A 26,916-nucleotide genomic window follows, 5' to 3' on the forward strand; every position below is an offset into this window, starting at 1 on the left:
CGTTCACCCGGTACCAACGCGATATCTACGAAGCCTCGCGCAAGATCAGTTGGAATTCTTATTCGGCTACTGGACTGAGAAGAGAATTCAGCCTGATGGTGAGCTTGCTAGACGGATGTGTGAGACGGTGGAGGCTATCGGGCAGATCATGCATGAGGAGGAGGATGTATTCATGTGATTGTAGGGCTTATGTTAGGCATGGTTAAGGGTCCGTGTTATCATGTACCGCGTATCCTTAATTGAAACTTCTCTTGATTAGTTCGCTGTGGGCTTCAACTGTCCCATGACGCGTTCCCTCTATTTCTCGATCACATTCGTGGGACGAACTATATCCAGCGACCAAGTCGAAAGGCCATGCTCCCGATATACGTATTGCCAGCGAACAAGATCGTATTCTGGGAAATTTGTCAAGATTGATAGACGCTGCTCCCTTGCGAGAGCACTAGTATGGCGAGTAGCATGAGCAAGCAGCGTGACAAGTATTGGTTTGGTTTGGTTTGGTGAAGTAAACAGTGCCAAGCTCTTGTTGTCAAAAGCCAACGATCATCGAGAGTCCGTCGAGGTAGCGTTCATTGACTTGATTCAGACCAGGAAAGAAACGTGCAAAGCCAGCAAGGCTGTGGCGGCCAACAAACTCTTGCAAACACTTGCATTGTATCAAGAGCTGTTGTCAATAGCAAAGTGGTAGCGGCATGCCTATAAAGTCAGTAGGAAGGCAGCTTCTTGCTCTATACAACCAGCTTCATCAATACCTTTCTGCACCTACAATTATTGCCATACTGCAAAGCGCATCAAAGCATCAACATCGAACATACGTCCATATATCGATACCGAAACACCTTACAACATGAGCAACCCAACCATCACACCCATGCCGACTCCCGGCCCCGAGACTCTCGCGCAGCCCTCGACCGCACGCCCTCTAGTCGAACTTCCGAGCCGCCCTTCCGCGCGTGGCGCATCCAGTGGAGTTGCTTCAGGCACCGCGCCCGGCCTGATCGCGCCCACTCGCCCCATGCAACTGTGGAAGTTTACCTCCCAAGACTTCGAAGAAGTCGTTACTTTGTGGAGCGGCTATACCACCCGTGATCTCGTCGTCGAGTCCCCTTTCTACACCAAGACGACCATTATAGTGGACCCCCGCGCAAAGGCCCAGTTCCCCGACAAGAGCGAGATCACCGAGCGAGTTGTGCACGCTGTACACCCGATCCCTCGCAAGCAGCTTCAGAATCTGGGTCCGGTTTGTCTGCACAATCTAGGCGCGGGATTGGAGGAGGAGCGATGGGATGTCGATAGGTCTCCTGAGTTTAACGATCGTGTGCAGGAGACTTTGGCTCGTATTGACGACGCGTTGGAGTTCATTTTCCGTGTTCATTTGCCGGGTACTCGGATCTTTAGCGGAAGACAGCCTTCTGTGTTGTAAGTTTGAGTGATGATCAGGATGGGAGTTGGTGGGGGGAATTGAGCGAACGTGCTTGCTGCTTTTGCACAACAGCTCGATTGGCGGTACCACGTACTCGATAACAGATAGCTCTAGTGCATAAGCTGCAATCAATGAAATATGGGTCAATTGACCTCTCAAGACCTAAGTTTCGTGAGGATATGCCCCGGACTGGTGTGATTGTTCGCGGTAAGTGTCTACCCAGTGCATGCCACGCGCGTCATTGCGCGCCGGCGCCAGGAGACCGGAAGTACTGGGTGCGATCGCGAAATCTGGTGTTTCAATAGCTGGATCTGGATCTTCGGGAGAGAGCACCAGTAGATGTATCGTGTCTGACGTGATGGTACGTAGTCTCGATGGACCGAGCAGTCGCGTCGACGCGTCACATCCGCGATCCTTCTGAGCCTCGGTCCGCTGCTAGCGCATGCCATCACAGGAGCCACTACCTCAGTCTTATGCGCGAGTTGACGTGAAAGCTATAAATGTGTATAGGTAGAAACCGGTATCTGAACCATACCCACCATAAACCCGAGACGCCTTGTCCTTATTGCCTGTACCAAAACACCCATCGCTGATGCATACCCCTAAAACCCAGAACCTATCCCAGTCCATCCCAGATCATTCCACCCATATACGCCATTCACAAATTGCCGATAACAACCATGAATCTCAGTTTGCCATCCGTCTTCTTGCTTGCAGCTGGGTTGGCACCAGCCAGGGTATCATCTCCGCCGTTATTGATCGTGATTTCGTCCAGCATCAAAGTGCTGCTCTTCCATCCCCAGCTCTGACTGAAATTGAAGCGGTCAGGCGCGCTTTCGTAGATGCTGAGCATCCTTCCGCCCTTGGAGGGGCTATAAATCTTGAAATAGGTTTTGATTGTGGGTCGGCCGTCGACATAGGGAGGGAGTGCGGGTGTGACGGCTCGCGTTTTACGTTGGACTCTAGAGGCGAGAGAGGGGTTGATGTAGGCGGCGGCGTCTGACTCGTCGTCGTCATCGGATGGGTCGGAGTCGTGTTCAGATGGCGAGTAGGGGGCGTTGGCGAAGGAAGGAGAGTCTATGGTATCACCATCTTGAGGTGGTGAAGAAGCCAGGTTTTGGAAGCCCCATTGTGGAATGCCACGAGTGGGTAGACGACTGCGATGGCGGCCAAGACTGCCGCTAGAGAAGAGTGGGTTGCGCAGTCCCAGAGAGCCGAGAGCAGGGTCGGGATCCCCACCACTGCCAGAGGTGTCCTCTTCTGCAGCAGGATCCATGAACGGAACTCGCGTGCTGCGCCGCCGGTCACGTCGATCACTACGCATGAGCATCTCGCGTTCTAGCTGGCCGATACGCTCATCAACTGAACCGTTGTTCTGTTGGCTCAGACCACTGACATGTCCAGTCTCATCTACCTCTCGCTCCTTGGCACGGTGGAGATATACACCCAACTGGATGTTTTTGGCAGAGCGAACTTTCTGGATGTAGATGTTCCACAAAGAGCCTGCGTAGGAAACCGTCCTCGAATAGACGCGTTTCTTCTCTTTAAGGAATCGTGGATTAGGAAACTCAGCCGAGAAGCGGAATGGAGGAAATTCGGTATAAGCGATTGGTTTTGGCTGACCAGCGTTGCCGCCACCAGCAGAGATTGGACGTTGTGCAAAGTCCATGCGAGTATTTGGGTTCGTTAACGTCGACGGAGTAGAGGCAAAGTCGGTGGCCCATTGCGCGTCCTCTGGTTGTATCGTGGCTGAAAGACGCGAAGCATGGCGCTGAAAAGAGTTGGATGTCGTGACAACGGGATCCGCACCGTTTCCCAAGACGATGTTGCAGTCCGAGCTTGGGATCCAAAACTTGCGTGGCTTTCCATTGCCGTCCCAACTATCCGATTCGATGTCGCCTTCGTCAATAGGATCAGCTGACACTTTTTGCTTTCCTTTGTTACTAAGCTCGCTTCCAGTCTTCGTCGCCACATTCGCTTCTTCGGGATCTGGAGTTGATTGGCATAGGCCTAGCTCTTGGGCAGACTCGTCGGTATTCAGCACCCTCTGGCGAAGAGCCAGTTGCTGCCATAGCGCATTGGAGATGACCCTTTCGGGCATCACTGGTAGGCCAAACACGTCGCGAGCATTCCTGATAAACTCAAGCTGCTCGTATTCCATGTGAATGTAATGGATACCTTCGTCTAGCAGCACGAGTATGCGCTCAATGTCCGGTAGAGTGTAGAGCGCAAGCCAGTCAGCCTGCGCGTCGGATGAGGAATGCGCCGTTGTCAGGGCGTTTTGGCGATAAACACCGTCGAAGCGAACTGCCATAAGACGAAGAGAATTGGGTGCTTGTGGGATGGGCCTCTGTCCCCGCTGGATAAGACTAGCCTCGATGGCTGCTTGACGAAGCCGGCGGTCAAGAAGACGCTTGGAGAGTACCCAGCGGTCCCACTCGCTGTCCACAAAGAACCCGTCGGACCCTACGAGCTCACGGACTATGTCACCAGGCATATCGTCCCAGTATTTAAGAGGCATCTCCCAACCGTTCCTGCTTAGCATCGCCTTGGCCGACTCAAGTATGCGGTCTCCAGATCGGCCATAGTAGTTGGAGGTGACCAATCGGATGAGGAAGGCGAGCGTCTCCGGTGCCATCTGTCGCAGGATAGATTCGATCGCGGAGTCGATCAGATCCTGCATCTCTAGCCAGCAGCCAGTCGCGAAGAGACCAATTGCTTCAGCGTCCAATTCTTTCGAGATGTCGACGCCATAAAGTTTACGTATAGCCAACTCGAACGATGCCTGCGTAATGCTGGAATCGATCTCTTCCGGGTGTAGTTTGACTTCCTTGGACCGGCTTTCGAGCCATGGCTCGGAGAGGGCGGTCGTGAAGAAGGGTGCGCGGTCGAGGATGAGGCGGTGCAGAGGATATCGCTGGCCAAAGGCGATGATGGTAATGTCCGAGTGTCGGCCTTCGAGCAGCCCGCGGGTGTAAAGGTGGTCAGGGAGTGGTATGGCTTCGCCTGAAACTGACAATGTTAGCCTGCACACACGAGAATCTCATAGCAATACTCACCTCGCAAATACAGTGGCCCCGTCGCGTTGTTGTAGGAAGGTGCCCTAGTTCCAGGCATGGCTGCGCTCTCGCTAAACAACCTACTGATGTCGGTGCGAACAGAGTGCTCTGCACGCATCAGGTCCAGCGTCGTGCGCCTTTTGCCTTGTTCTTCCAGCGGGGTGTTTGGATCATCGGCGCTCTTTTGGGCTTGGTCTATCCGGGTTTGGAGCTGAACTATGGGCGGTCGTTCCTCTTGACCGTGAGCTCTAGAGGCACGCGATGTCATGCTGGAGTAGTTGGCCAGCGACGGCATCGAGCGCGAGTAGCTGAGAGACCTGGAGTGGCTCACGTGTGTCCTGGGGCTACCGGTGACGTCGGACGGCGCAGATGGTGGTATGGCGGGTACATTGGGCGAGAAGAGGCTGACGTATGGGGTACTACTCGAGCCTGCGCCGCCCTCTGTACGCTCTCCCTCGCCCAACGGCCATGTTTCGTTGCGCTCTAATCCACCAATTTGCGGCTCGTTCTCATGATCGAGGTTGTTGCTCCCGTGACCGGTGGGTGGTTGATGGGCGGGATCCATGCTATGCTATAAGCTGCTTTGGAAGTACATGGGGCGTGGTGGTCGACGACGGCTGGGTATGCGACCGGAGCGGGTGGGGTAACGCAGTGCACGCCGGGTCTAATAACACGGGATGGTCACGTACGCAAAAGAGAGACGGTGAAAGTCATATAGGAGAAGGGAAGATAGCGGTCGCAAAATACGGTGGAGGCTGGGCGCATCACGCTGCCAGCACGGCAGACGCCAAATGGCGATCTTCACTAGGAGGGGTCCGGTGATGCAGTTGCGAACCTGCGGAGTGGGTCGTCGCTGCCGCCTGTCAACGGGCGTGGATATGCAGGGTTCGTTCTTGGCGCGCCGCCGCGCCGTCGAACCACCGAAGAGTCAAAGTCGATGACCTAAACACTTGCTGCTCTTGAAACCTCCTCCCTCCTCCCCAGATGTCGCTGTAATGGCTTCAATATTCCAGGCATTTCCGCAGCTGCGGACTGCCGCTCCACGCCTCTCACGACGCCTCTTCGTATGCAGGCCATGCCTCAATTCGCCGATTCGAGCCGCCGTCTCCGCTTCACGATCTTCATCCCGACCCTCCGTCCTGCAATCGGTGAGGTGGAAATCCACCCAGCCTCTCCGCAGTACCGCGACCATCGAGGGATCCAATGCGGGAAGGGCGATACTGGCGGAAGCTGCGACCAAGACTGAGAGCCAGTCGAGCAGCTTCCCCAAAACAACCTCCAAGAGCGTCGCATACTGGCTGCTGGGCAGTGCTGCGAGCGTTTTCGGTATAGTCGTGTTTGGAGGTCTGACTCGTCTCACAGAGTCTGGGTAGGCAACGACGTCACCTCCTCCACCGCACCTGCTAAGTTGAACAGGCTGAGCATCACCGAATGGCGCCCTGTCACCGGCTCCCTCTGGCCCATGAGCCAGGCCGAATGGGACAGCGAGTTCACCAAATACAAGGCATCACCTGAATTTGCCCAGCTCAACTCGAGCATGGATATGGCCGACTTCAAGCAGATCTACTTTATGGAATGGGCTCATCGTCTTTGGGGTCGCGTCATTGGCATCACAATGCTCGTACCAACCGCCTACTTCATCGCACGTCGCAGGGTAGCACCCTCGATGGCCTGGAAGCTCGTCGGCATCTGCGGCATGATCGGCTTCCAGGGTGTTATCGGCTGGTGGATGGTTAAGAGTGGGCTCAAGGATGACCTCTTTGAACCTGGTAGCCACCCCCGTGTCAGCCAGTACCGCTTGACTGCCCATCTGGGCGCTGCATTCACCGTCTACTGCTCAATGGTTTACACCGGTCTCTCTATTCTCAAGGAGCACCGTATGCTGGCCGACCCGGTCAAGGCGGCAGAGACTATCAAGACTCTGCAGCACCCTGCACTCCGCATCTTCAGACGCTCTGTCTTCGGTCTTACTCTTCTCGTCTTCACTACTGCCATGTCAGGTGCCCTTGTCGCTGGTCTCGATGCCGGTCTCATCTACAACGAGTTCCCGTGGATGGGTATGGGTCTCACTCCACCCAGGAAAGAACTCTTCGACCCCTTCTACAGCCACGTCCCAGACCAATCAGACCTGTGGTGGCGCAACATGCTCGAGAACCCGTCTCTCGTTCAGCTCGACCACCGCATGCTCGCAACAACTACCTTCACTGCCATCATGAGTCTCTTCGCATACACTCGCTTCGGCAAGGGTGTGCGAACTAAGCTTACCAAGGATGCCCACAAGGGTGTTCAAGGCATGGTTCATCTCGTCACTCTTCAAGTCACCCTCGGCATCAGCACCCTGATCTACATGGTCCCTACGTGGTTGGCTTCCGCACACCAAGCTGGCGCTCTTGCCTTGTTGACTGGAGCGGTCGTTTTATGCAGCAGAATCACTATGCCACGCCGCGCTGTCCTTCGCCAGATTATGAAGCCACAGAGTGCGGGATCCCACACTGCTCCTCATATGAGGTCAAGACTCGAGGCCGCCAAGGTTGCCGAGAAGTCATTGTAGTATACGTCCCCACCTTGTACGATATGTAGGTTCGCACATCATATAGACTATATCACCTTTCCTTGGTTCTACGTTCACTCTGTCTTTCGCTTGTCTTTCGTCTTATGACCGCAGTGTATGCGGATGCTTGATATAGACATCAATCCATCGCATAGGTCAAAGGTGAGTATGACTACTGACACCAAGTGTTTGATCTTAATGCTCATACTAAGTACTCGATGGTGGAGGAGCGCAGTCACATCGTCCCAGCTGGAATGCCGGTGAGGACTAGTGTACCGTGTGCTCTGCCTTCTCCGTCGTATGTCCGGCCTTGTTACCGCTGGACACACTCCCTGTCTCTACCATAGTCGCAGGATCGGTGCCGACCGCCTGTTCCCACCCTTCCTTCGCAATACGTCGGCTTCGCTTCACGACATCACCTTCGTAGAATAGCCAGTCGACCTCTTCCAACGTAAGATTGGCAGTCTCGGGATAGCAGAAATACTGCAGAACACGTCAGCGAATGGAAGTTGATATCGTTTCGAATACATACGATCAGCGGTATGAATGCAAAATTCAGTGCCATGAAGATAAGGTAGCCCTTCCACGCCAAGCTATCGAGAAGCGTAGGCGTGACCATAACGACGAAGAAATTCCAGATCCAGTTCGCAGAGATACCGACAGCAGTACCTTTCGCTCGTACATGTAGCGGTAGGATCTCAGGTACATAGACCCAAGGAATGCAATTCATTGTCATACCAAACGCCAGCATGTACTAAAATTTGTTAACTTCTTACTTCCAATGCGACGAGCAGTCTGCTTACAGTGAAGAAGAAAGCGACACTGGCGGACGCAGTGGCTTGCGACACGTCCCCTCCTTCAGACCGGAAGCTCAAAAGGATGGCTATCATCATCACGGAGAAACCGAGCCCAAGAGAACCCCACATCATGGGTTTCCGCCGGCCGGTGCGGTCCAGTGTGAAGGTTGGGAAGAGAGAGCCGATTGGGAACATTAGGTTGATGACGCCTCCCATGAGGAGGGCGAGGTTTCTGTTGAGGCCGACATTGTCTTCTAGGACTAAGGTGATGTAGTTGTTAGATAAAACTAGAAGCTTCTAGTTAGAGGGTAGATTTATATTATAGTAAATATAAACACTACTTCTTAAGTATATAAAAGAGGTAAGGCTTTACTTTACTCTATTATTTTATTCTATATTAATTTATTAAGTTTAATAAGTTATAAGTCTAGAAGTTTCTACTATACTAATTATATCTAATAGAAACTCTCTTAATAAGGTTACTACTAACTTTACTATTAAACATATATTCTTATATAAGATTACTAAGCTTATTAGATAGACTAACTTTACTAAATAAGAATAAGATATTAAGATTATTACCTAATACTTTAACCTCTAGAATATTCTTAATAGTAATAATATAAATATTAATAAATCTAACATTTTTATATACCTATAAGCTATATATAAGAAAGTTAAAATTAATACTTAATCTACTCTAGATAAGTATAGAAACTTTATTATAGAAGTAGAGGTTAATAAAAATAACTCTAAGTTCTACTAGAATATTATAATTAAAAGAGCTAAGAAGTAATATAAGAGTACTCTATATAACTATAATAAATATAATAAAAAAACTAATTAAGCACTTACACTTCTTAGACTCTATATCTTAGACTTTATTTAATTAGTTTTAAATAAGTATACTAATTTTATAGATATCTAAATATACTTTAAAAAATAATATTAACTTAGTAACTACTAAAATAAGTAAATTCTCTATAAAACTATTAAATTACTCTACCTAAAGAACTATAAAAACCTTAATAACTTTTTTAGTTAGCTAGAAGAGAATATTATTTATCTTTAAGAACTAGAGAGTATATATAATATAAGCGCTCTTTAAGCTAAGATCTTCTATTCTCTTACTCTAGAGTTTAATAAAACTATTTAATTTATAAATATACTATATAATAGATAAGATATTAAGTAGTCTTACTTAAATAATATTAAATAATAACTCTAAGACACTAAAATTAATATCTATTAAAATAAAAAAGATTAGAAAGAATAAAAGCCTAATAATAAGAAAAATAATAAAGATTATTATAATAAAAAGAATTAAGGTAAAAAATACTCTATATAAAAATATAGAGAATATAATTACTTTTAAGATAAGTACTTTATTAAGTATCTAGAACTTAAACTAGATTAGATAAAGCTAAAGAATAAAGTATATAAATAAAAAAACTAGAATAAGATATTTAATAAATAAATTAGTCTTATATTTTACTCTACTAAGATTACTAAGATTATAAAAGTCTAAAGCTTCTATACTAACTATTACTTATTTAATATTATAGACTAGCCTTAGAGTTAGAATATACTAAGTATTAATAGAATATTATAAGGCTTAGAACTTAAAAGGCTATATATAGAATCTAGAGGTTTATATAGTAAGTCTAGACTTTACTTATACTTTCTTTATTCTAGCTTAGACTTAGGTAAAGCTTAAGACTATTATATACTCTCTAACTTACTCTTACTATATTAGTTTAGAGAGTAGTATAGTATTATAAAAAATACTTTTATATTAAAGTTATAAGTCTAATAAGTAACGCGTAAAGATAAGTTTATATATATAAAGTTTTTAAACTATATAAAAATTTTACTTATATAACTTTTACTATATCTATATATAAAGTTATAATAACTCTAAACTATATCTAGACTAAAGTTATATTATAATTTTTTATAATTATAATATAGCTTTATCTAAGATCTTACTTATACTTTAATATAACTTACTTTTATTTTTACCTACTTTAAATTCTTTACTTTATAACCTCTATACTAGCTTTTTTTAAAAACTTATTAATTCTAGACTATATTTATACTTTTTACTATATAGTTTTATATTATCTCTACCTAGTTAGTAGCTCTAGTACTACTTACTTTTACTAGTTCTTTTAACACGCGTAATAGTAGCACTAGTATTACTACTACTAGCGCTCTTAGTAGCTAAGATTTAAGAAAGCTAACTAGTTTATCTAAATATAGCTTCTTCTTTAATACTAAAGTAAAAGCTTTAATTAAGTTTAAACTATACTTTAACTAATATATAATAGAGTAAGTATTACTATATAGACTAGTTTAAAGTAGAAAAAGATTTTAATAATTTAGAGTTTACTAAGCCTAATACTAAAAAGCTTCTATATATACTATATATTACACTACTTATAAAGTTTAAAAAGTATAAGTATAAACTTAGTACTAGTTTATTCTATTTAAGTTTCTATAAGAGTTTAGACTATAAGCTAATTTTTTCTAAGTTTTTTTTATTTATTTTATAGCTACTATAAAGTAAAGTACTTAAAGTATACTTTAAAGTTCTCTATTAACTTTAAACTTTACTATATATTTTATAACTAGAACTACTATATCTAGGTATATACTAAGCGTAGAAACGCCTATATTATAAATTCTAAAACTTATAGTACTATATAGCTTATATTAAAAACTATAGCTAAGTTTACTCTATACTTTTATATTCTTTATTATTACTTTAAATTAACTCTTACTACTACTAAGTAGAGCTTTAGTTTAGCTATACTTTATAAGCTTTCTATATAGTAAAAGTATAAAGCTTTATATTCTACTAATAACTAGCTCTCTCTTTTTAACTTCTTTTAGAAAAATATAGCTATCTTTATAGTATTTAAATATAGCTTTAATAATTTTAATAATCTAGTATAATTTATTAATAGCGCTCTAAACATTATTAGTAGTTAGTTTTAGTAGTAGAAGAATATATTTAGTTAGATTATAGTATAGGTTTTAACTTTCTCTATACTATCTATATACTAACTTTTATTAAAACTAACTTTAGCCTACTATACTCTTATAGTACTACTACTAAATTAATTATCTACTTTTAACTAGCTTTAAGTTCTAATATAAAGCGCGCTAAATTAATAATTAGCTTAAGAATAGATATAATTTAGATAATAAAAAGTATAGAGTTACTACGCGCTATACTTACTACTACTTTAACTTTTTTTATAACTACTCTTAAACTACTAGAAATACTAATTACTAAAGCTACTATTATATTAATATCTAACTTAGTACTATACTCTTTCTAAACTTTTATATATAAGCCTCTTCTACTATATATAAGTAGTATAGTACTTTTAAGTACTATACTTTTATACTTATCTTTATATAGAATTCTATAGAGTTTTATATAAAAATAGTCTACTATAGCTCTAAAGTTTATAATATTATTAAGAAAGTTTAGAAAAAGCTAATAAAGAATATAGCTAAGTAGCTTAGTAGATCTAGATTAGCTCTAGACTATACTTTAACTACTAACTCTTTTACTTCTAACTACTTTTAGTATACTATTATAATTTTTTTCTATAAGAATATATTTAAGTCTAATATAAGTAAGAATAGTAATATTTTTCTTTTCTAAATTTCTTCTAACTTACCTTTTTCTAAGAATAACACTTTACTTAATAATAGCCTACTATCTTTATACTATAACTATAATAAATACTATTATAATAAGAAAAGTTTACTAGTTTTAGAACTACTTTAGAACTAGATAGTTACTAATAGTAATTATTTAAAGCTATCTTAGCTCTAGAAAAAGTAACTTTTTTTTAAAAAAAGCTACTTTTATATAAAAAAAATCTATAGTAGTAACTAAAGTAGAAACTACTAAAAGTTAAAAAAAACTTTTTAAGTCTAAGAATAAGTTTATAATAAGTAGTAGTAATCTAAATATATAAATCTATTATAAAATAAAAAAGAACTAAGTAGATTAAATATTTTTCTAGCTTAAGTTTATAGAGTATTTATAGAGCCTACTATTCTTAAAATTTATAGTATATACTAGATAGTATAAGCTTAAGACTATTAAATTAACTTCTTCTTTATAAGCCTAAGACTAAATTTATAAAGTACTTTTTCTTTTCTTATTATACTATACTAGTCTATTATAAGAATATATATATCTCTATATTTAGCTTTAAAATAATCTAAAGTCTTAGTTTTTAATAGCTCTAGTAAGTTAACTTATATTAGTATAATATAGCTAGCTTATTTTACTAAAGCTTTTCTCTAGCTCTAATCTAGAGTATTCTTTACTTAGAGAATCTCTTTAACTATTTACTTACGTAAGTTTCTATTCTCTTTACTTAGATTTACTATAGGCCTAGACTATATATCTATTAAAGGTTAGCTTAGTAGAGAATCTACTATAGCCTATTCTACTAGGTCTATATAAATAGTTTTATATAGATTTTTAAGTAAGTCTAATATAACTATAAGTAGTAATAGTATAGCTATTACTATATACTTAGCCTAAAGCTAGTTAAGCTTTTTACTTAAGTAGTTTATTTTAATATTATATATAGAAAACTATACTTTATTACTAATTTAGAAACGCTCTATAAAATATTATAATTAATTAGTTATTTTTTATTACTATTACTAAGTAAAAGTAATTACTACTTAGGCTAGATTAAGCTCTAACTTTAAGTACTTTATAAACTAGACTATGTAATCTTTAGGCGTATATATAAACTTATCTAGTAATAAAACCTACTATAGTGTATCTACTATATACTTATTAAGTAATAAGTTTAGACTTACTTTAGTAACACTAAAGTTATAATTATTTAAAGCTAGCTAGTACGCTAAAAAATAATCTAGCTAGTTAGTTTACTTAAAAGTTACTATTATATATAATATAGCTTATACCTTTTAGTTTATTTACTTTATACCTCTATTAGTCTAGAAGTAGTAGAATATTAAAAGAAGCTACTTTACTTTAGTAAGTTTATATAAAGTAGTTTAGAAAGCTTCTAACTAGTCTAAGCTATAGTCTATAATTAAGGCTAAGAGAAATTTATAAAAATACTACTAGTAATTATAAAATACTTATATAATATAGTTTAAAGCTATAAAAGTAACTACTTTTAACTAGATAAACTTAGATAGCTAATTAGTAATAATAAGTAAGTAGCGTAGTAAGAACTTATTATAGGCTAGTAGCTCTATTATAAAATTTATTAAGATTTACTACTAGTATCTATCTACTACTAAAATAAGCTATAATAGCTTTTAGCGCTTTTTTTAAAAGAAGTAAACTATATAGTAGTAGTAGTTCTAAATATAGTACGTAATATTACTTAATATACTATTCTAGTAGTAGTTTTAGTATATATAATAAAAGGTAATATTTTTTCTAAAGTACTTTACTAAGCTTAACTTATAAGCTCTCTAAATTACTATTATTATAAGTAGCTTTTAATTTAGTAACTATAAAATACTTCTCTAAAGTAGTGTACTATACGTACTAATAGAGTAGTCTCTAATTTACTAAGTTATATTAGCTTTTAGTAGAAATATTTTTATACTTAAATAAACTACCTTTTATTACTTTATATAGCTAGAATTCTCTACTAAAGTAGTATTTTATAAGCTTTATATATAAAAGTTAAGAAATACTAAAAAGCTTAGTAGAGGTCTATTTTTTATTTAGACTTACGCTATACTTATAGAGATTCTAATAGGTATTATAATATACGCTACTTAGTAGAAGTTCTTTTTATAGTTCTACTTATAGTAGCTTAGCGTATTAGAGTATATAGTAAAATACCTAGAATAATAATATAAGATATACTAAAACTTAGAAAAGTTCTTTATTTAGTAATACTACTATTTACTAAAATTATATATACTAGTAAAATACTCTAAGTTTTTATAGTTAGTAAGAATCTTAAAAGACTTATATATACTAGTAAGCTTTACTAACTATACTTTAAAGTAGTATACTATAGCTAATAATTTCTTATTATAAATAGTATAGTTATACTTTTTACTTATAAAAGCTATAGAGTAGTATATAACTAAGTAGAGAACGCTACTAATATACTATAAAAGGTACCTATCTAAAGTAATACCTAAGTAGTCTATCTTAATAACTATTTAATAAGTAAAGTTCTACTAATAAAAAATAGAGTCTATAATAAATATAGACTTTAGCATTTAAAAAGCTTTATTTTTCTTTAACTTTTACTTAAATAAAGTAAACTTACTTATAAAGTAATAAAAAGAAGTAGCTACTTTAGAAAAATTAAAGATAAAGTTATAGTAAAAATTTATAAACTTAAAAAAGCTATATATATTTATTATAGTTATAAATATATACTAGCTCTAAACTACTTAGAGCTTATTTAGATTTAGATATATAGCGCGTTTTACTTTAATAATATAGCTAAGGTAGTAGACTTTTTTTACTATAAATACGCTTTTCTTAAAGTTTAAGTTAAGTTAAGTATTATATAGTAAAGTAAAGACTTATTTAGCTTTTATAAAGTAGTTAGCTCTACTTTCTTTAGAGTAGATAAGAATATTATTAAGGTACACTATTATAAAATTCTCTAGCGCTTTCTTTAGCGCTCTATTAATATACTATTAAAAGAATATAAGTATACTAGTTAGGCTAAAAAAGTAGATAAGCTACTTAAATAAACTAAAATAAGTATAAAATACTATTTTTACTTTATTACTTTTAGCTATATATAGCTTATAGAATATAGTATAGATATTAACTTTAGTAAACTAATAAGCTTTTAAGAGTATATATAGTATCTTTTTAATTAAAAGTAGTAGATAGTAATCTATAACTATAATCTTATTAAAGCTATAGTAGTTAATATAGAGGCGCTAACCTCTAGAAGCCTTTTTTATAAAAAGAACTAGTAACTTTATAAAAAAAAAGCTAGCTAAGATCTACTTTTTATTAAGTAAGTTTATAAGCTACGCGTATAGCTCTAATAGCTAATTATATAATATTAGATATAAAAGACTTTATAGCGCGTTTTACTTATAACTATATATATTTATAGATAAGTTAATATAATAATTAAAGTAGCTCTAATAAAAAAGTAGTCTACTAGCTTTATTTTTATTTAAAAGATTATAAAACTTAGCTAATTTAAGTAGTAATTTACTTAGCTTAAACTTTATAAAAAGCTAAATACTACTTAATAAAAAGTATAACTATTTATAGACAGTATATATAGTTAAGTTTAATATATAAGATTCTACGTATAGGTCTATATATAGAAGTAAGTAAACTTTAATATTTCTTACTTAATTAGTGCTAGACCTAATTAAGAAAAGAGTTATAAGTTTAATTTATAATACTACTCTCTTCTTAAAAGAGAGTAAGTTCTAATACTTATAATATTCTTTTACTTTTATATAATATACTAGTTATATATAGTTATAAATATAGTTATAAAAAAGATACCTATATTATAAAAGCTATATAGGTTTAAATATAAGTATTACACTAGTATTAGCCTCTTTACTATTCTTTAGTATTCTATTCTTATATTCTCTATAGCTATAGCGCTAGTGCGCTATCTTAGTAACTAGTAGAGATACAATAATTATATATAATAACGTAGAGTATAGTTAGTAATAAGGCTAAGTGCTATTATAGAACTTCTAGTTTAATAGTTAGTAAGTAGGTAGATTAGTACTACCTTTACTATATTAAGTTAAGGTTATAGCTAGATCTAATATAGTAAGTATAAATAGTAACTCTCTAAAAGCTAAATTACGTTATTAAGTTACTTTAATAGATCTCTAGTCTCTATAGTAATATAGTATTAGTAGTAACATTTACTCTAGGTCTTATATATATTAGTTAACTAACTTATAGTAAGTGTTCTTATTACGTAGTAAGATAAAGAATATAAAGGTACTTTTCTTAATTATAAGTTAATATATATATTAAAGTAGAATATAAGTACTTACGCTAAGCTATTAGTAATAATTATTTCTATAGTATAAAGGTTAAGTATTATTATTATAAAATTCTATTAGCTTACTAGAGTCTTAAACTTAGAGTATAGCTTAGACTTTATAGAATAGTAATAGTAATAGTTAATAACTATCTTAGAGCTTCTAATAAGATTTATATATAGTTTCTATAAAGAATTATTAGACTCTTTAGAGTAGTTAGCTTATTAGACGTAGTACTATAATAAGCTCTTACGTCTAGTAGTAAGGTTAGTAAGTTATTTATTAATATAGTAGTTATTAATAGCTTTAATAATATAGTTTTTATTATCTTCTATATTTAGATATATAGTAGCTAGCTACTTTTTATTATAGACTTATTTAGGTAGAGAGTTTTTAGAATAGAAGTATAGTAACTATAAGTAAAATATATTATATAGTTAACTTATCTTCTTAGATAAGTCTAGTTTATAAGCTATATTATTAATAAAGTAGATAATTTTAAAGAAACTATAGTTCTTAAAGTCTAGAAAGTAGTTAGGTTAGATAGTTTATATATTTCTAGTATTAAGTATAACTATATTACCTACTTTAAATAAAGGCGTAGGTAGATAACTATTATTAGTATACTCTACCTACTTTGCTTAAGCCTACTATATTAACTATTAGAGTTCTTTATATAAGTTATCTAGTTAGATAATATAATAGGCTGCGTCTAGAAAAGTCTTTAGCTAGAAACTTTAGAAACTTAGTCTAGTTTTAGCTAAGCTTAGAAAACTCTTCTAAAGTATATAGCTATCTAGAAAGCTTTTTTTTCTAGGCTATTAAATTTATCTATTACTTTTTTAGTACTTACTCTTAGAGTTAGCCTCTTATAATTAAATTTAATTAATATATTAAAAAGGTTTATAGAAACCTTCTTATTATAGATATAACTTTATATACTTTAGTAGAGAATATAGCCTAGTATACTATTACTTTAGTAAGATAGAGTAATAGCTAAAAGTATATTACTTAGTAACTTTAGTCTATATTAGATATAGAAATAGACGCTAATAAGAGATAGACTAAACTTTAGCTAGTTAAAGAGATACTAAGAATATAGACTAAATAGATATTAGTTTTTCTTTTCTTAGATATATCTAATACTAACTAACTTATAGAGAATAATACTACTTCTTTAGAACTACTTATAGAACTAGTAATTACTTAAGAAATACTAAACCTTCTTTATTATAGAATTACGTAACTTAAGAATAATATATAACGTAACTTTTTTTTTCTAAATACGCCTACTTTCTTTTTCTCTTTTACTCTAACTAATATATATACTATAAGAGCTAAATAAGCTAAAGCTAAACTTCTTAGACTATAAAATACCTAAGCTAACTTATTATAATTTATTAAGATTTTAGACTTTTACTTTTTTACTAAAGACTAAAGTAACTACTAAAAGTTTAAACTTTAAATAGTAAATAAGCTATAATATAATAGAGAGAGACTAGAAAGCTAACTAGAGTATATCTTCTCTAGGTTAATAGATAGAGTAGTAAGTATTACGCTATCTTAGATAAGTTATTTTAAGAAGTCTAGTAATATAAATATATTTTAGAAGTTTCTAGACTAGTAGTTCTTAAATAATATATTAGAGAAGAGATTATAAAGAAAGTTAATAATATTTAAGTAAAGTAGTAAAGTATACTTAGATAAATTTAATATAGCTTTTATAAAGCTTACCTTTAATACTAGAGAATTTTATAATAAGTATCTTAAGATATAGTACTTTAGTATCTTAAGACTAAATCTTAGGTAGCTTATAATACCTATAGTTATTTTAAATAACTAAACTATTACGTAACTAATAGATTATATAAGAATTATTAAGAAAAACTAGTACTATATAAAGCTAGAGTAAAACTTTAATAAGTTCTAAACTAAATAATTAATAAGTAAAAGTAATACTATAAATTAGAAGCCTACTAAAGCGTATATAAAAAGAGTTAGTAGAAACTTTTTAAATAAATTACGCGTAAAATAAGTAACTAATAAAAAGTAGATACACTAAAGAAAAAACTACTTATATATATACTATAGTAAGAATAGGTATTATACTATATAATATCTTTTACTACTAGCTATAAACCTTTTAGGCTCTACTTATATTAAGATAGTAAGCGCGCTATACGCTAAAGTAGAAAAGAATAGTAGTAATAAAAAAGTTTTTAACTTAGAAAACTAGACTCTTCTATCTAAAATTATAAGTAGAAAAATAAAAAGTTAGAAAAAGTAGAGAGACTAGTAAAGTTTTAAAGAAAATAGCCTAATAGAACTTTAATAATAATATACTTACTAATTAATACTACTAAAGTTATATATACTATAATTAATACTAGTTATTTTATATTTAGAATAGTTTCTACTAAGTTTATAAAGTAAGCTAACTTAATGTATATAAAAGTTCTCTAATATTCTATAATTAGAATTAGAGGTAAAGTAGAATAGATAACTTATATAGCGTAAGTATTTATAGATATTAATAGTAAAAGAAAGATACCTAGTTATAGAAGATTAAGAGTAAGAATAAATATAATATTATTTTTAGTTACCTCTAGATAGATAGAAATAATATAGTCTTAGCTTTAGCTAAGAAATTATTTTTTATATACTTAAGTAGTACTTAAGTTTATAGTAAGAAAGAAAGAAAACTATATAATATATCTTCTTTTATTTCTACTAGTACCTTTATAGTATAAATATAAAGATTAAGAAAAGATAAAGTAGTATAAGTATAGACAGCCTTACTAGCTAATATATAGAAAGCTTTAAATAGAAAACTAAAAGAGAACTCTAAAGATAAGCTATCTAATTACTTATAATTAAAGTTTTATATATTTATAAAGAAAAAAGTAAATAAGCTAGCGCCTTTATATAGGCTTTTTATTAATTATATAATTAAAATTATAAAAAAAAATAAAAAGATAGTAAAGATTCTATAAAGTCTACTATATAGTATAAGTAAAAAGAAACTTTTTATTTTAAGAAAGAAGTTAACTATATACTTAGACTAGAGGTTTATTAGAGTAAGTAGATCTAGTGCTACTACTCTAGTATTATTTATAAAGAAGCTAAAAAAAAGCTTTTACTTTTACGTAGATTATTATATACTTAATATAATAATAAAGAAAAACTAATATTCTTTTCTCTTAATTTATAAAATACTTTTCTAGATCTTAGAAGCTAAGTAGTTTATAAAAGTAGATATTATTTAAACTTTCTATAAAATCTATATAGCTAAAAGTAATAAATACAAAATAGTTTTCTATATAAGATTTAGCCTTTATAAATAGCTAGTAATACTATTTAGACTTATAAACGCGCTAAGCACTTTCTAAAGATATATTAACTATACACTAAGAGAGTACTTAGATAAATAGTACTCTACGTACTTAGATAATATACTAATATAGTTTTTTAGTTTAAAAAAGAACTATAAGTAGAAAGTAAAGATTATTATTTAGAAACTAAGCGCTGCTAGTCTATACCTAGATATAGATAAGAGTAAGTTTAGCGTAAAGAAAACTAAGTACTTAGAATTTATTATTAAAGTAGATAAAGGTATTAGTATAGACTCTAAAAAAGTTAAAGCTATTAAGAATTAGGTACTATCTATATTAATAAAGAGAATCTAGAGCTTTATAAGTTTTATAAACTTCTATTAATAGTTTATTAAGAACTTTTTCTTAATTATAGCTCTACTTACTAAGCTTACTAGAAAAGAAAGCGTATTCTAATAGAAACTAGAATAATAAGAGGTATTTAAGAAACTTAAGACCTTATTTATTATTAATCTAGTACTAGTAAACTTTAATAAGAATCTAAAAATAGAACTAGAGTATAACGCTTCTAGATTTATAGTAGAAGAAGTACTTTTCTAGTACTATTCTAATAAAGTACTCTAAGTAGTAGAATACTTCTCTACTAAGTATACTACTATAGAGTCTAACTATATAATTTATAATAAGAAACTACTAGTAGTTATAAAGTATCTTAAATACTTTAATATAGATTTAAAGAAAGCTAAAGTCTTTATAGTAATTATAAATTATAAAAACTTAAAGTACTTTTATAAAATAAAACTTCTATTAAAAAGATATATCTACTAAGTAGAGATCTTAAGTAAGTATAACCTAATCTTTAAGTACTACTCTAGAGTAGTTAATAGTAGAGTAAATATATTATTAAGAAAGAATAAAAATATCTTAGTAGGCGTAGTAAATAAAAAAGAAGTCTTAAAGTATTTCTAACTACTTTAACCTATTAACTCTACTAGTAACGCTTTTTCTAATAAAAAAAAAGTAAAAGTAAAAGTATTATAGTGCTTTAACACTTAAAGTCTAAAAGTAATTCTCTTTAATAGAAAATCTACTACTACTTCTAAACCTAAGAAGAGTTAATATAGTTAGCTACTACTAGAGCTAGCTACTTCTAAGCTAAAGAGATAATATAGTTAGCTACTACTAGAGTTAGATAACTTAGATCTAAATAAGTAGTTATAAAGCGCGTAGGTAAATAATAGTAGTTCTTCTCTAAGAGAGTTACTATTACTATAATCTAAATATAACTAGTTTAGTAAAATATAGTAGTAGAGACGTAAATATAGTAAAAGAAAAGCTTACTTCTTTTTATAGATAAATAACTCTATAAATACTAAGAAAAAGCTACTTAAGACTAAGAAACTACTATAACTAGCTATAATTTACTTAGCTTTTACTAGAGATAATAAAAAGAGAGAAAATATAGTAGCTAAAAAAGAAAAAGAAAAAGAAGCTTTATTAGAAAATAAATAGAAAGTAGCTACTTATAAAAATAAAACCTACTATATTATATATAAAGCTATTATAAGTAGTTAATATAAGTTCTTTCTAAATCTAAACTTAAAAGTTTCTTTAGTAGAATACTCTATAGATAAGAAAGAGCTTCTCTAATATTAAGAAAAAAAATAGATACTAGAAGACTTTTTTCTTTATATAAGACTTATTTTAAAAGTTTATAAATCTCTAGTAAGTAGCTATTTAGGTTAGAAGATTATCTACTCTATACTTATATATAATTACTTCTAGCTAAAAATATCTTTTAATATATAGAAATATATCTAGAATTATACTTAATATAGCTATATTAAGCTCTAGAGAGAAATAAAATAAAGCCTTCTCTATCTATTACTACTACCTAATAGAATTTAAAAGAAAGTCTTTATAGATTTTATTATAGGCCTACCTAAAAGTAATAGCTATACTAATCTTATAGTTATTACTAACTACCTAAGTAAGAATATTATCTTTATTCTACTTAAGAATATTAGTATAGAGACTATTTTCTAAGCGTATATTAAGAAAGTAGTTATATACTATTAGCTTCTAAGCGCTATAGTTTCTAACTAAAGTAGCTAGTTTATTAGTAGATTCTAGATAATAATATATATAAAACTAGAGATTAAATATAGAATTTTAATAGCCTACTACCTCTAAACTAATAGCTTAATAGAGCGTATAAATAGTACTATTAAGATATATCTTAGAATATATATTAACTAGAACTAGAATAACTAGGTAAAGCTATATCTAATTATATAAATTATAATTAAGAGAAGAAATACTACCTCTATAGAAGTAAGTCTCTTCTTTCTATAATATAGGTATAATATAAACCTAATCTAGAAGAATAACTTTAATAAGCTAGCCTATAGTATACTAGCTTCTAAAGTATTTACTATTACTATAACTAATAAGTTTAAGAAAGTATTTAAATACGTCTAAGCTAGAATAGCTAAAGTATAGTAGAAATAGAAGAGATAGACTAACTACTATAGATAAGAAGTGCTGCAGCTATAAGTAGAAGATAGAGTATAGCTCTAATATAGGCTTAACCTTATAAATAAATATTTTAGTAGAAAGCTAGACTAGAAGAATAGCTAGTATAAAGTTATAGAAATAATCTTACTATTTAATATAAAGCTTAATACACTATCTAAAATATATTCTATCTTTTATATTAGCTAGTTAAGACTTAACTTATAAAACCTACTACCTAAATAAGTAGTAGATAATCTATAGCTAGAAGCTCTAATAGAAGTAGTAGATAGAGAGCTATAAACTATATACTATATTAATAAAATTATTAGTAAGAGATAGAGAAGAGTAAAATAAGAAATAAAGCTAGAATACTTTATAAGATAGACTAAGTACTATAAGCTCTTATAAAAGCTAGCTATAGCTATAAGTAAAATAGTTACTCTAATAAATTAGAAAACCTTCTTAGTATATACTAGAAAGGTAGATAGATCTTTTCTAATAGACTTTAGAAAAAAAAACTCTAAAGAACTATACTACTAAAGGTAGCGTAACTAAAATTTATTATTAATAAAGTAATAAAGTATATACTCTTAGTAAAAAGAATAGTATACTAAAAAAAAGAGGTAATATTATAGAGATAGAAGAATAAAGATAAGAAAGAAATAGAAAATTATTTATTACCTAAAAGTAGAGAGTATTATAATAAGATAAAACTTTATAAAAAGATAAACCTATAGTAAGATAACTAATAGATAAACTACTAACCTAGATAACTAACTAAAGACGCTAATAATACTTTAATTACTAAAATTATAACTATTAAAGCTCTAACTTAGGCTATTAAAACTTAACTACTTATTATAATACGTCTAAGCCTTCTTTTTCTTAGTATTATTACATTTTTTTTTAGTAGTATAATACTTCTTAGAAGTAGTATAGAACTTCTACTACTCTAGAAACTTAGTAAATATAAAGATATTATAGTACTTATTCTCTAAATTATAATTCTTATATAAATACTTACCTAGAGTTATTATTATAACACATTTAGAGGCGTAGATAATATTATAAAGATAATTAGTATTAAGAATAGTAGAGAAAATAATTATATAGAGCTAGATACTAAATATATTAGTAAAAGTCTTAAAGATAAGAAGCTATATATAAGTTAGTAAGAAAAATATTAAGAAAAAAGTAAAAAAACTTACTAAAGATTCTATAAGCTATATATTCTTCTTAGATAAAGCCTAGATAGACTTTATAATAGAGATAAGCTTAGTAAGAAAAGCTTTAGTTAAGACTAGAAAAAGCTTACTAATATAGCTTTACTTTAAACTTTTAGGTAGCTTTTTTAGATACTTATTAAGAAAAGATAAAAAAAAGTTATAGACTAGGTCTCTTATAAGATATAAAAGTATAAAATTATTATATACTAATTAATAGAACTAGTAGATAGTATTCTTAAGCTTAGAAAGTATTTTAAAAAGTTAGCTATACCTAAAAAAAGTAAAGAAAGAAAAGACTTACTATAGTATATTAGAGCTACTTTACTTTACACTAGTTATAGGTTTTATTATTAGACTTATTAAAAATATAAACTATATACTTATTCTTCTCTTTTTTAAAGAGATAAACGTAGTAAATATAAACTTTAGAAATTATTAGCTTCTTACTAATATTCTCTAAATTACTATTAGTATTAAGTAGTATAACTTTATTAATAGAGAAGTTATAATATAAATACTTTACTAACTTAGTAAACTATTATATAAGTTAGTAAAGCTTATAAGTAAAAGTAAAAGAGTAGAGAAACTTACTAATACGCTAAAGAATTTACTAAGCTTACTAGTGCTATAATATAAGTAGTAAAGTATAATAGTAGTATTAAGCTAAGAAAGTATAGTAGAGGTAAAGTAAGTAAAAAAGAGAGTAATAAAGATAGTAACGCGTAAGAATAGATATAGAAAGTAATATAAGTAAAGTTACTAATCTTATATATAATAAAGATAGAGAATAAGTATAATTAATAGATTCTTATTATAGTATTGTAAGAGAAGGTTATGCTTAATACGTTATAGTTAGATTTAGTGTTCTTATTCTTTGTGCGCTACGCAGCCTTAATAAGCTATTAAGCGCTAGCTCTACGCAACACGTAATAAGCGCAATCTACTCTACTATATATCTTCTCTACCTAAGAGCTTAGCTCTATTAAGCGACTACGCTAATATATATAAAACTTTATTACCTATAATTACTCTCTACTTACCTTAATAGCCTATTAGCGTAGTAAGCTACCTTAAAACTAAAAAAGAGTTATAGTTACTTTACTAACTTATTAAGGCTAGTAGAAGACTTTTTACAGCACTCTATATCTTAGCTTAGTCTAACCTAATAGTAAATAACTAAAGATAACTCTAAGCGTTCTTATTATTTTTCTCTACTAGCCTCTACCTTCTAGCTTCTTAGCCTTAACTATACAGCTAGACCTTAGGCCTTTTATTAAGAGCTCTAATATTACGTAGATAGTAAGAAGAAGACTCTTAAAAGAACTAGAGTCTAGAGAAGAGCTAACGCCTTATTAAGGCCTAGAGAATACTAGGTTAACTATAAGTATGCTATAATAAGCATATAGTAGTAAAGCTAGAGGCGCTAAGTATAAGAAGCCTTTAACGTCTTAGGCTTTTATCTAAATAAGTCTCTAAGTAAGCTATAGCCTTAATAGAGAAGCTACTATTATATTTAAGCTGCTGTTTAAATAAGTCTCTGCGCAGACTATTATAATACTAGAGAAGCTACTCTCTTTAATAGAGAAGCTACTATTATATTTAAGCTATTATTTAAACAAGTCTTTAGGCAGGTAGGTAGCTTATACTACTAGTAGCCTTAATAGCTTAGCGGCCTTATTCTTATAGTCTAAAGCTAATAGCGCGTTCTATACTCTTACCTCTATAGCTTTACCTCTCTAGACGCCTCTAAGAAGGCCTTATTACTATCTAACCTAAGAGATACTCTAGAGGTTAGCGTAATTACTTTAAAGAATTGTGCGTTATAGTTATAGAATTGCAGTATAGAACTACGCTATAGTTACGTAACTACTTGTCTATAAGCAAGACAACACTAGACCTATATAAGGTACTTATTAATAAGTATAAGCAGTTAAGCTAATAACTAGTAAGATACATTATTGCTTATCTATAATTACTTATACGCTTGTCTATAAGCATAACTCTTATTAAGTATATAGCTTAGGTACTAAACTCTTATAGCTTAGTGTGTTTAACTTTATATAAGACTCTAGTATTTAATCTAAGAATTATACTTCTTTCTTAACCTCTTGTAATATTATATTGTTCTACTAAACGTACTATTATATCTTTATACTATTACACTAATCTTCTAATTATACTAGTACACTAACCTATTCTACCTTACTTACTTACTCTCTAAGAACTAACTCTTAGGTTATCTTAGAATAACCTTTACACTTAGTTATAACCTAAGAAGAAGTTAATTAAGAATATAACTTAATAGCCTATAAACTCTTTAGAAAACTTATCTAGGTTTAGAGAAAGATTAGCGTTATAAATAGTAACTCTATTAATCTTTTAAGTGTTATTAATTAGGTAGTACCTCTAATCTTTCTTCTTAACTAAGAACTGAAGATTACTGTATAGGCTCTTACTGTACTTAAGAGTACTACAACTTAGACGCTTCTAGATTATCTTACTAACTTTAGCTCTAAGTTTTCTTAGAATAGAAAAGTTTCTTTCTTTCTATACTTTATAGAGAATAGTGTTAATCTAAACTAGTAGTATAATATCTAGGTAGATGTAGCTAAATTTAGAGAAATTAAAGCTAAAAGCAGCTTCGCGATAAAGAAAAACTTTAATAAGTATAGCTTTCTTACGTAGTAATAGCTAAAGAGCTATCTTTATCTTATCTAGGCGTTTAGGCGTAATGCGTTACTCTCTTAGAAAGGTAGCTATATAGTTCTTAATAAAGCGTTAGAACTATCTTTAGCTTTAATTAGAATTAGAAGGCTATTAGTCTCTTACGCGTTACTACTAATCTAGGTAGCCTTCTATAGTATAGAGCACAACAGTAGAGTTATAAACTAGTTAAACCTTTTTATTCTTAGACTTATATATAGTAGCAACTTTAAAATAGACTTTTATAGTAGCTTAGGCTTTAATATCTTTCTATATATAGTCTACCTTCTGTAGCTAGTAAGTCTTAGACTAGTAGAGGTAGGCTAAGTCTTAAAGTATTTTATTAACTTTATTATTAAGATCTAGGTCTACTATAATAACTAAAACTTCTTTATTATCTTTAATAATAAGTTCTTCTTTCTTAGTATACCTAATAGTGCCTTAAGAGCTGTAGCTAATATATATAGACTTATTAAGTACGTAAAGAAGGTTCTATTTAATATCTTTATAAAGAGAGGCGTAGAGGTCTAGTTGCGTAGTCTTCTCTAGAGGCACGTTAGTGCGCTCTACTACTACTTACTATACTCTTCTACCTTTAGTTAACTCTAGAACCTATTAGAGCTATATAACGTACTCTATTACGTAACTTAATAAGTTATTAGGTCTATAGATAATCTTATTTTAGCTAGTGCTAGATATTAGTTAAAGCTACTACATGTTATCTGTTTCTAGGTCTTTAATATAGAGAGAGGCACTAAGACTAGAACTTAGGCCTCTAAGTCTTTTAGCTAGATTAAAGCTTACGCAATAGTTCTAAGTGTATTATTAGTAGCTTTAATAAAGGTAGCGTTAGAGCTCTAGTCTTTAGAGTAAATAGTATACTATATCTTACTATCTACTTTGTACTAAAAGGTGCACTGCGCGTCTACAAGGTAAGAGTTTCTAAGAATAATAGAACTTAAGAGAGACCTAAGTATAAAGAGGTTAGTTAGAATAATAATATTTCTAATAGCTACTAGCGCTCTCTAAACTATGTCTAAGAAAGACTTAAAGATACTATTAGTAGCCTATATATAGAAAGAAGCTATTTCTATAAGTATAGAAGTAATAATAAGACTTACTACCTACGCAGTCTTTAGTTAAATTATGTTTAGCTCTGCTTCTAAATTAAGAAGAGCTAAGAGTCTAGCACTATTAATAGTAGTAGGTACTCTTAGGTAATCGCAGCGTATATACTTAAAGCTATACTTTTTATTATATTTATATTACTCTAAGGT

General features: G+C 32.3%; 4 protein-coding genes across 4 annotated transcripts; 2 read left to right on the forward strand and 2 right to left on the reverse strand.

Annotated features, from left to right (window-relative positions):
* Positions 1 to 847: 847 nt before the first annotated feature.
* On the forward strand, positions 848 to 1,423 carry J4E93_003244 (uncharacterized protein; the record flags this gene model as incomplete). Its single annotated transcript, XM_049341184.1, has 1 exon — positions 848 to 1,423. One exon carries the CDS (start codon positions 848 to 850, stop codon positions 1,421 to 1,423), a length of 576 nt encoding a protein of 191 aa, XP_049202066.1.
* A 658-nt stretch (positions 1,424 to 2,081) lies between these two features.
* On the reverse strand, positions 2,082 to 5,047 carry J4E93_003245 (uncharacterized protein; the record flags this gene model as incomplete). Its single annotated transcript, XM_049341185.1, has 2 exons — positions 2,082 to 4,435; positions 4,483 to 5,047. The coding sequence occupies 2 exons, from the start codon at positions 5,045 to 5,047 to the stop codon at positions 2,082 to 2,084; spliced, it is 2,919 nt and encodes a 972-aa protein (XP_049202067.1).
* Positions 5,048 to 5,557: 510 nt separating this feature from the next.
* Positions 5,558 to 7,033, forward strand: J4E93_003246 (uncharacterized protein; the record flags this gene model as incomplete). The annotated part of the gene is given in 3 exon segments (XM_049341186.1): positions 5,558 to 5,635; positions 5,652 to 5,851; positions 5,899 to 7,033. 3 exon segments carry the CDS (start codon positions 5,558 to 5,560, stop codon positions 7,031 to 7,033), a joined length of 1,413 nt encoding a protein of 470 aa, XP_049202068.1.
* Positions 7,034 to 7,300: 267 nt separating this feature from the next.
* J4E93_003247 (uncharacterized protein) lies at positions 7,301 to 8,046 on the reverse strand (the record flags this gene model as incomplete). Its single annotated transcript, XM_049341187.1, has 3 exons — positions 7,301 to 7,516; positions 7,566 to 7,730; positions 7,810 to 8,046. 3 exons carry the CDS (start codon positions 8,044 to 8,046, stop codon positions 7,301 to 7,303), a joined length of 618 nt encoding a protein of 205 aa, XP_049202069.1.
* Between the last annotated feature and the right edge of the window lie 18,870 nt (positions 8,047 to 26,916).

Source organism: Alternaria ventricosa, assembly GCF_023758065.1.
Source record: "Alternaria ventricosa strain BMP 2768 chromosome Unknown scaffold_4, whole genome shotgun sequence".
Lineage (NCBI taxonomy): Eukaryota > Fungi > Ascomycota > Dothideomycetes > Pleosporales > Pleosporaceae > Alternaria > Alternaria ventricosa.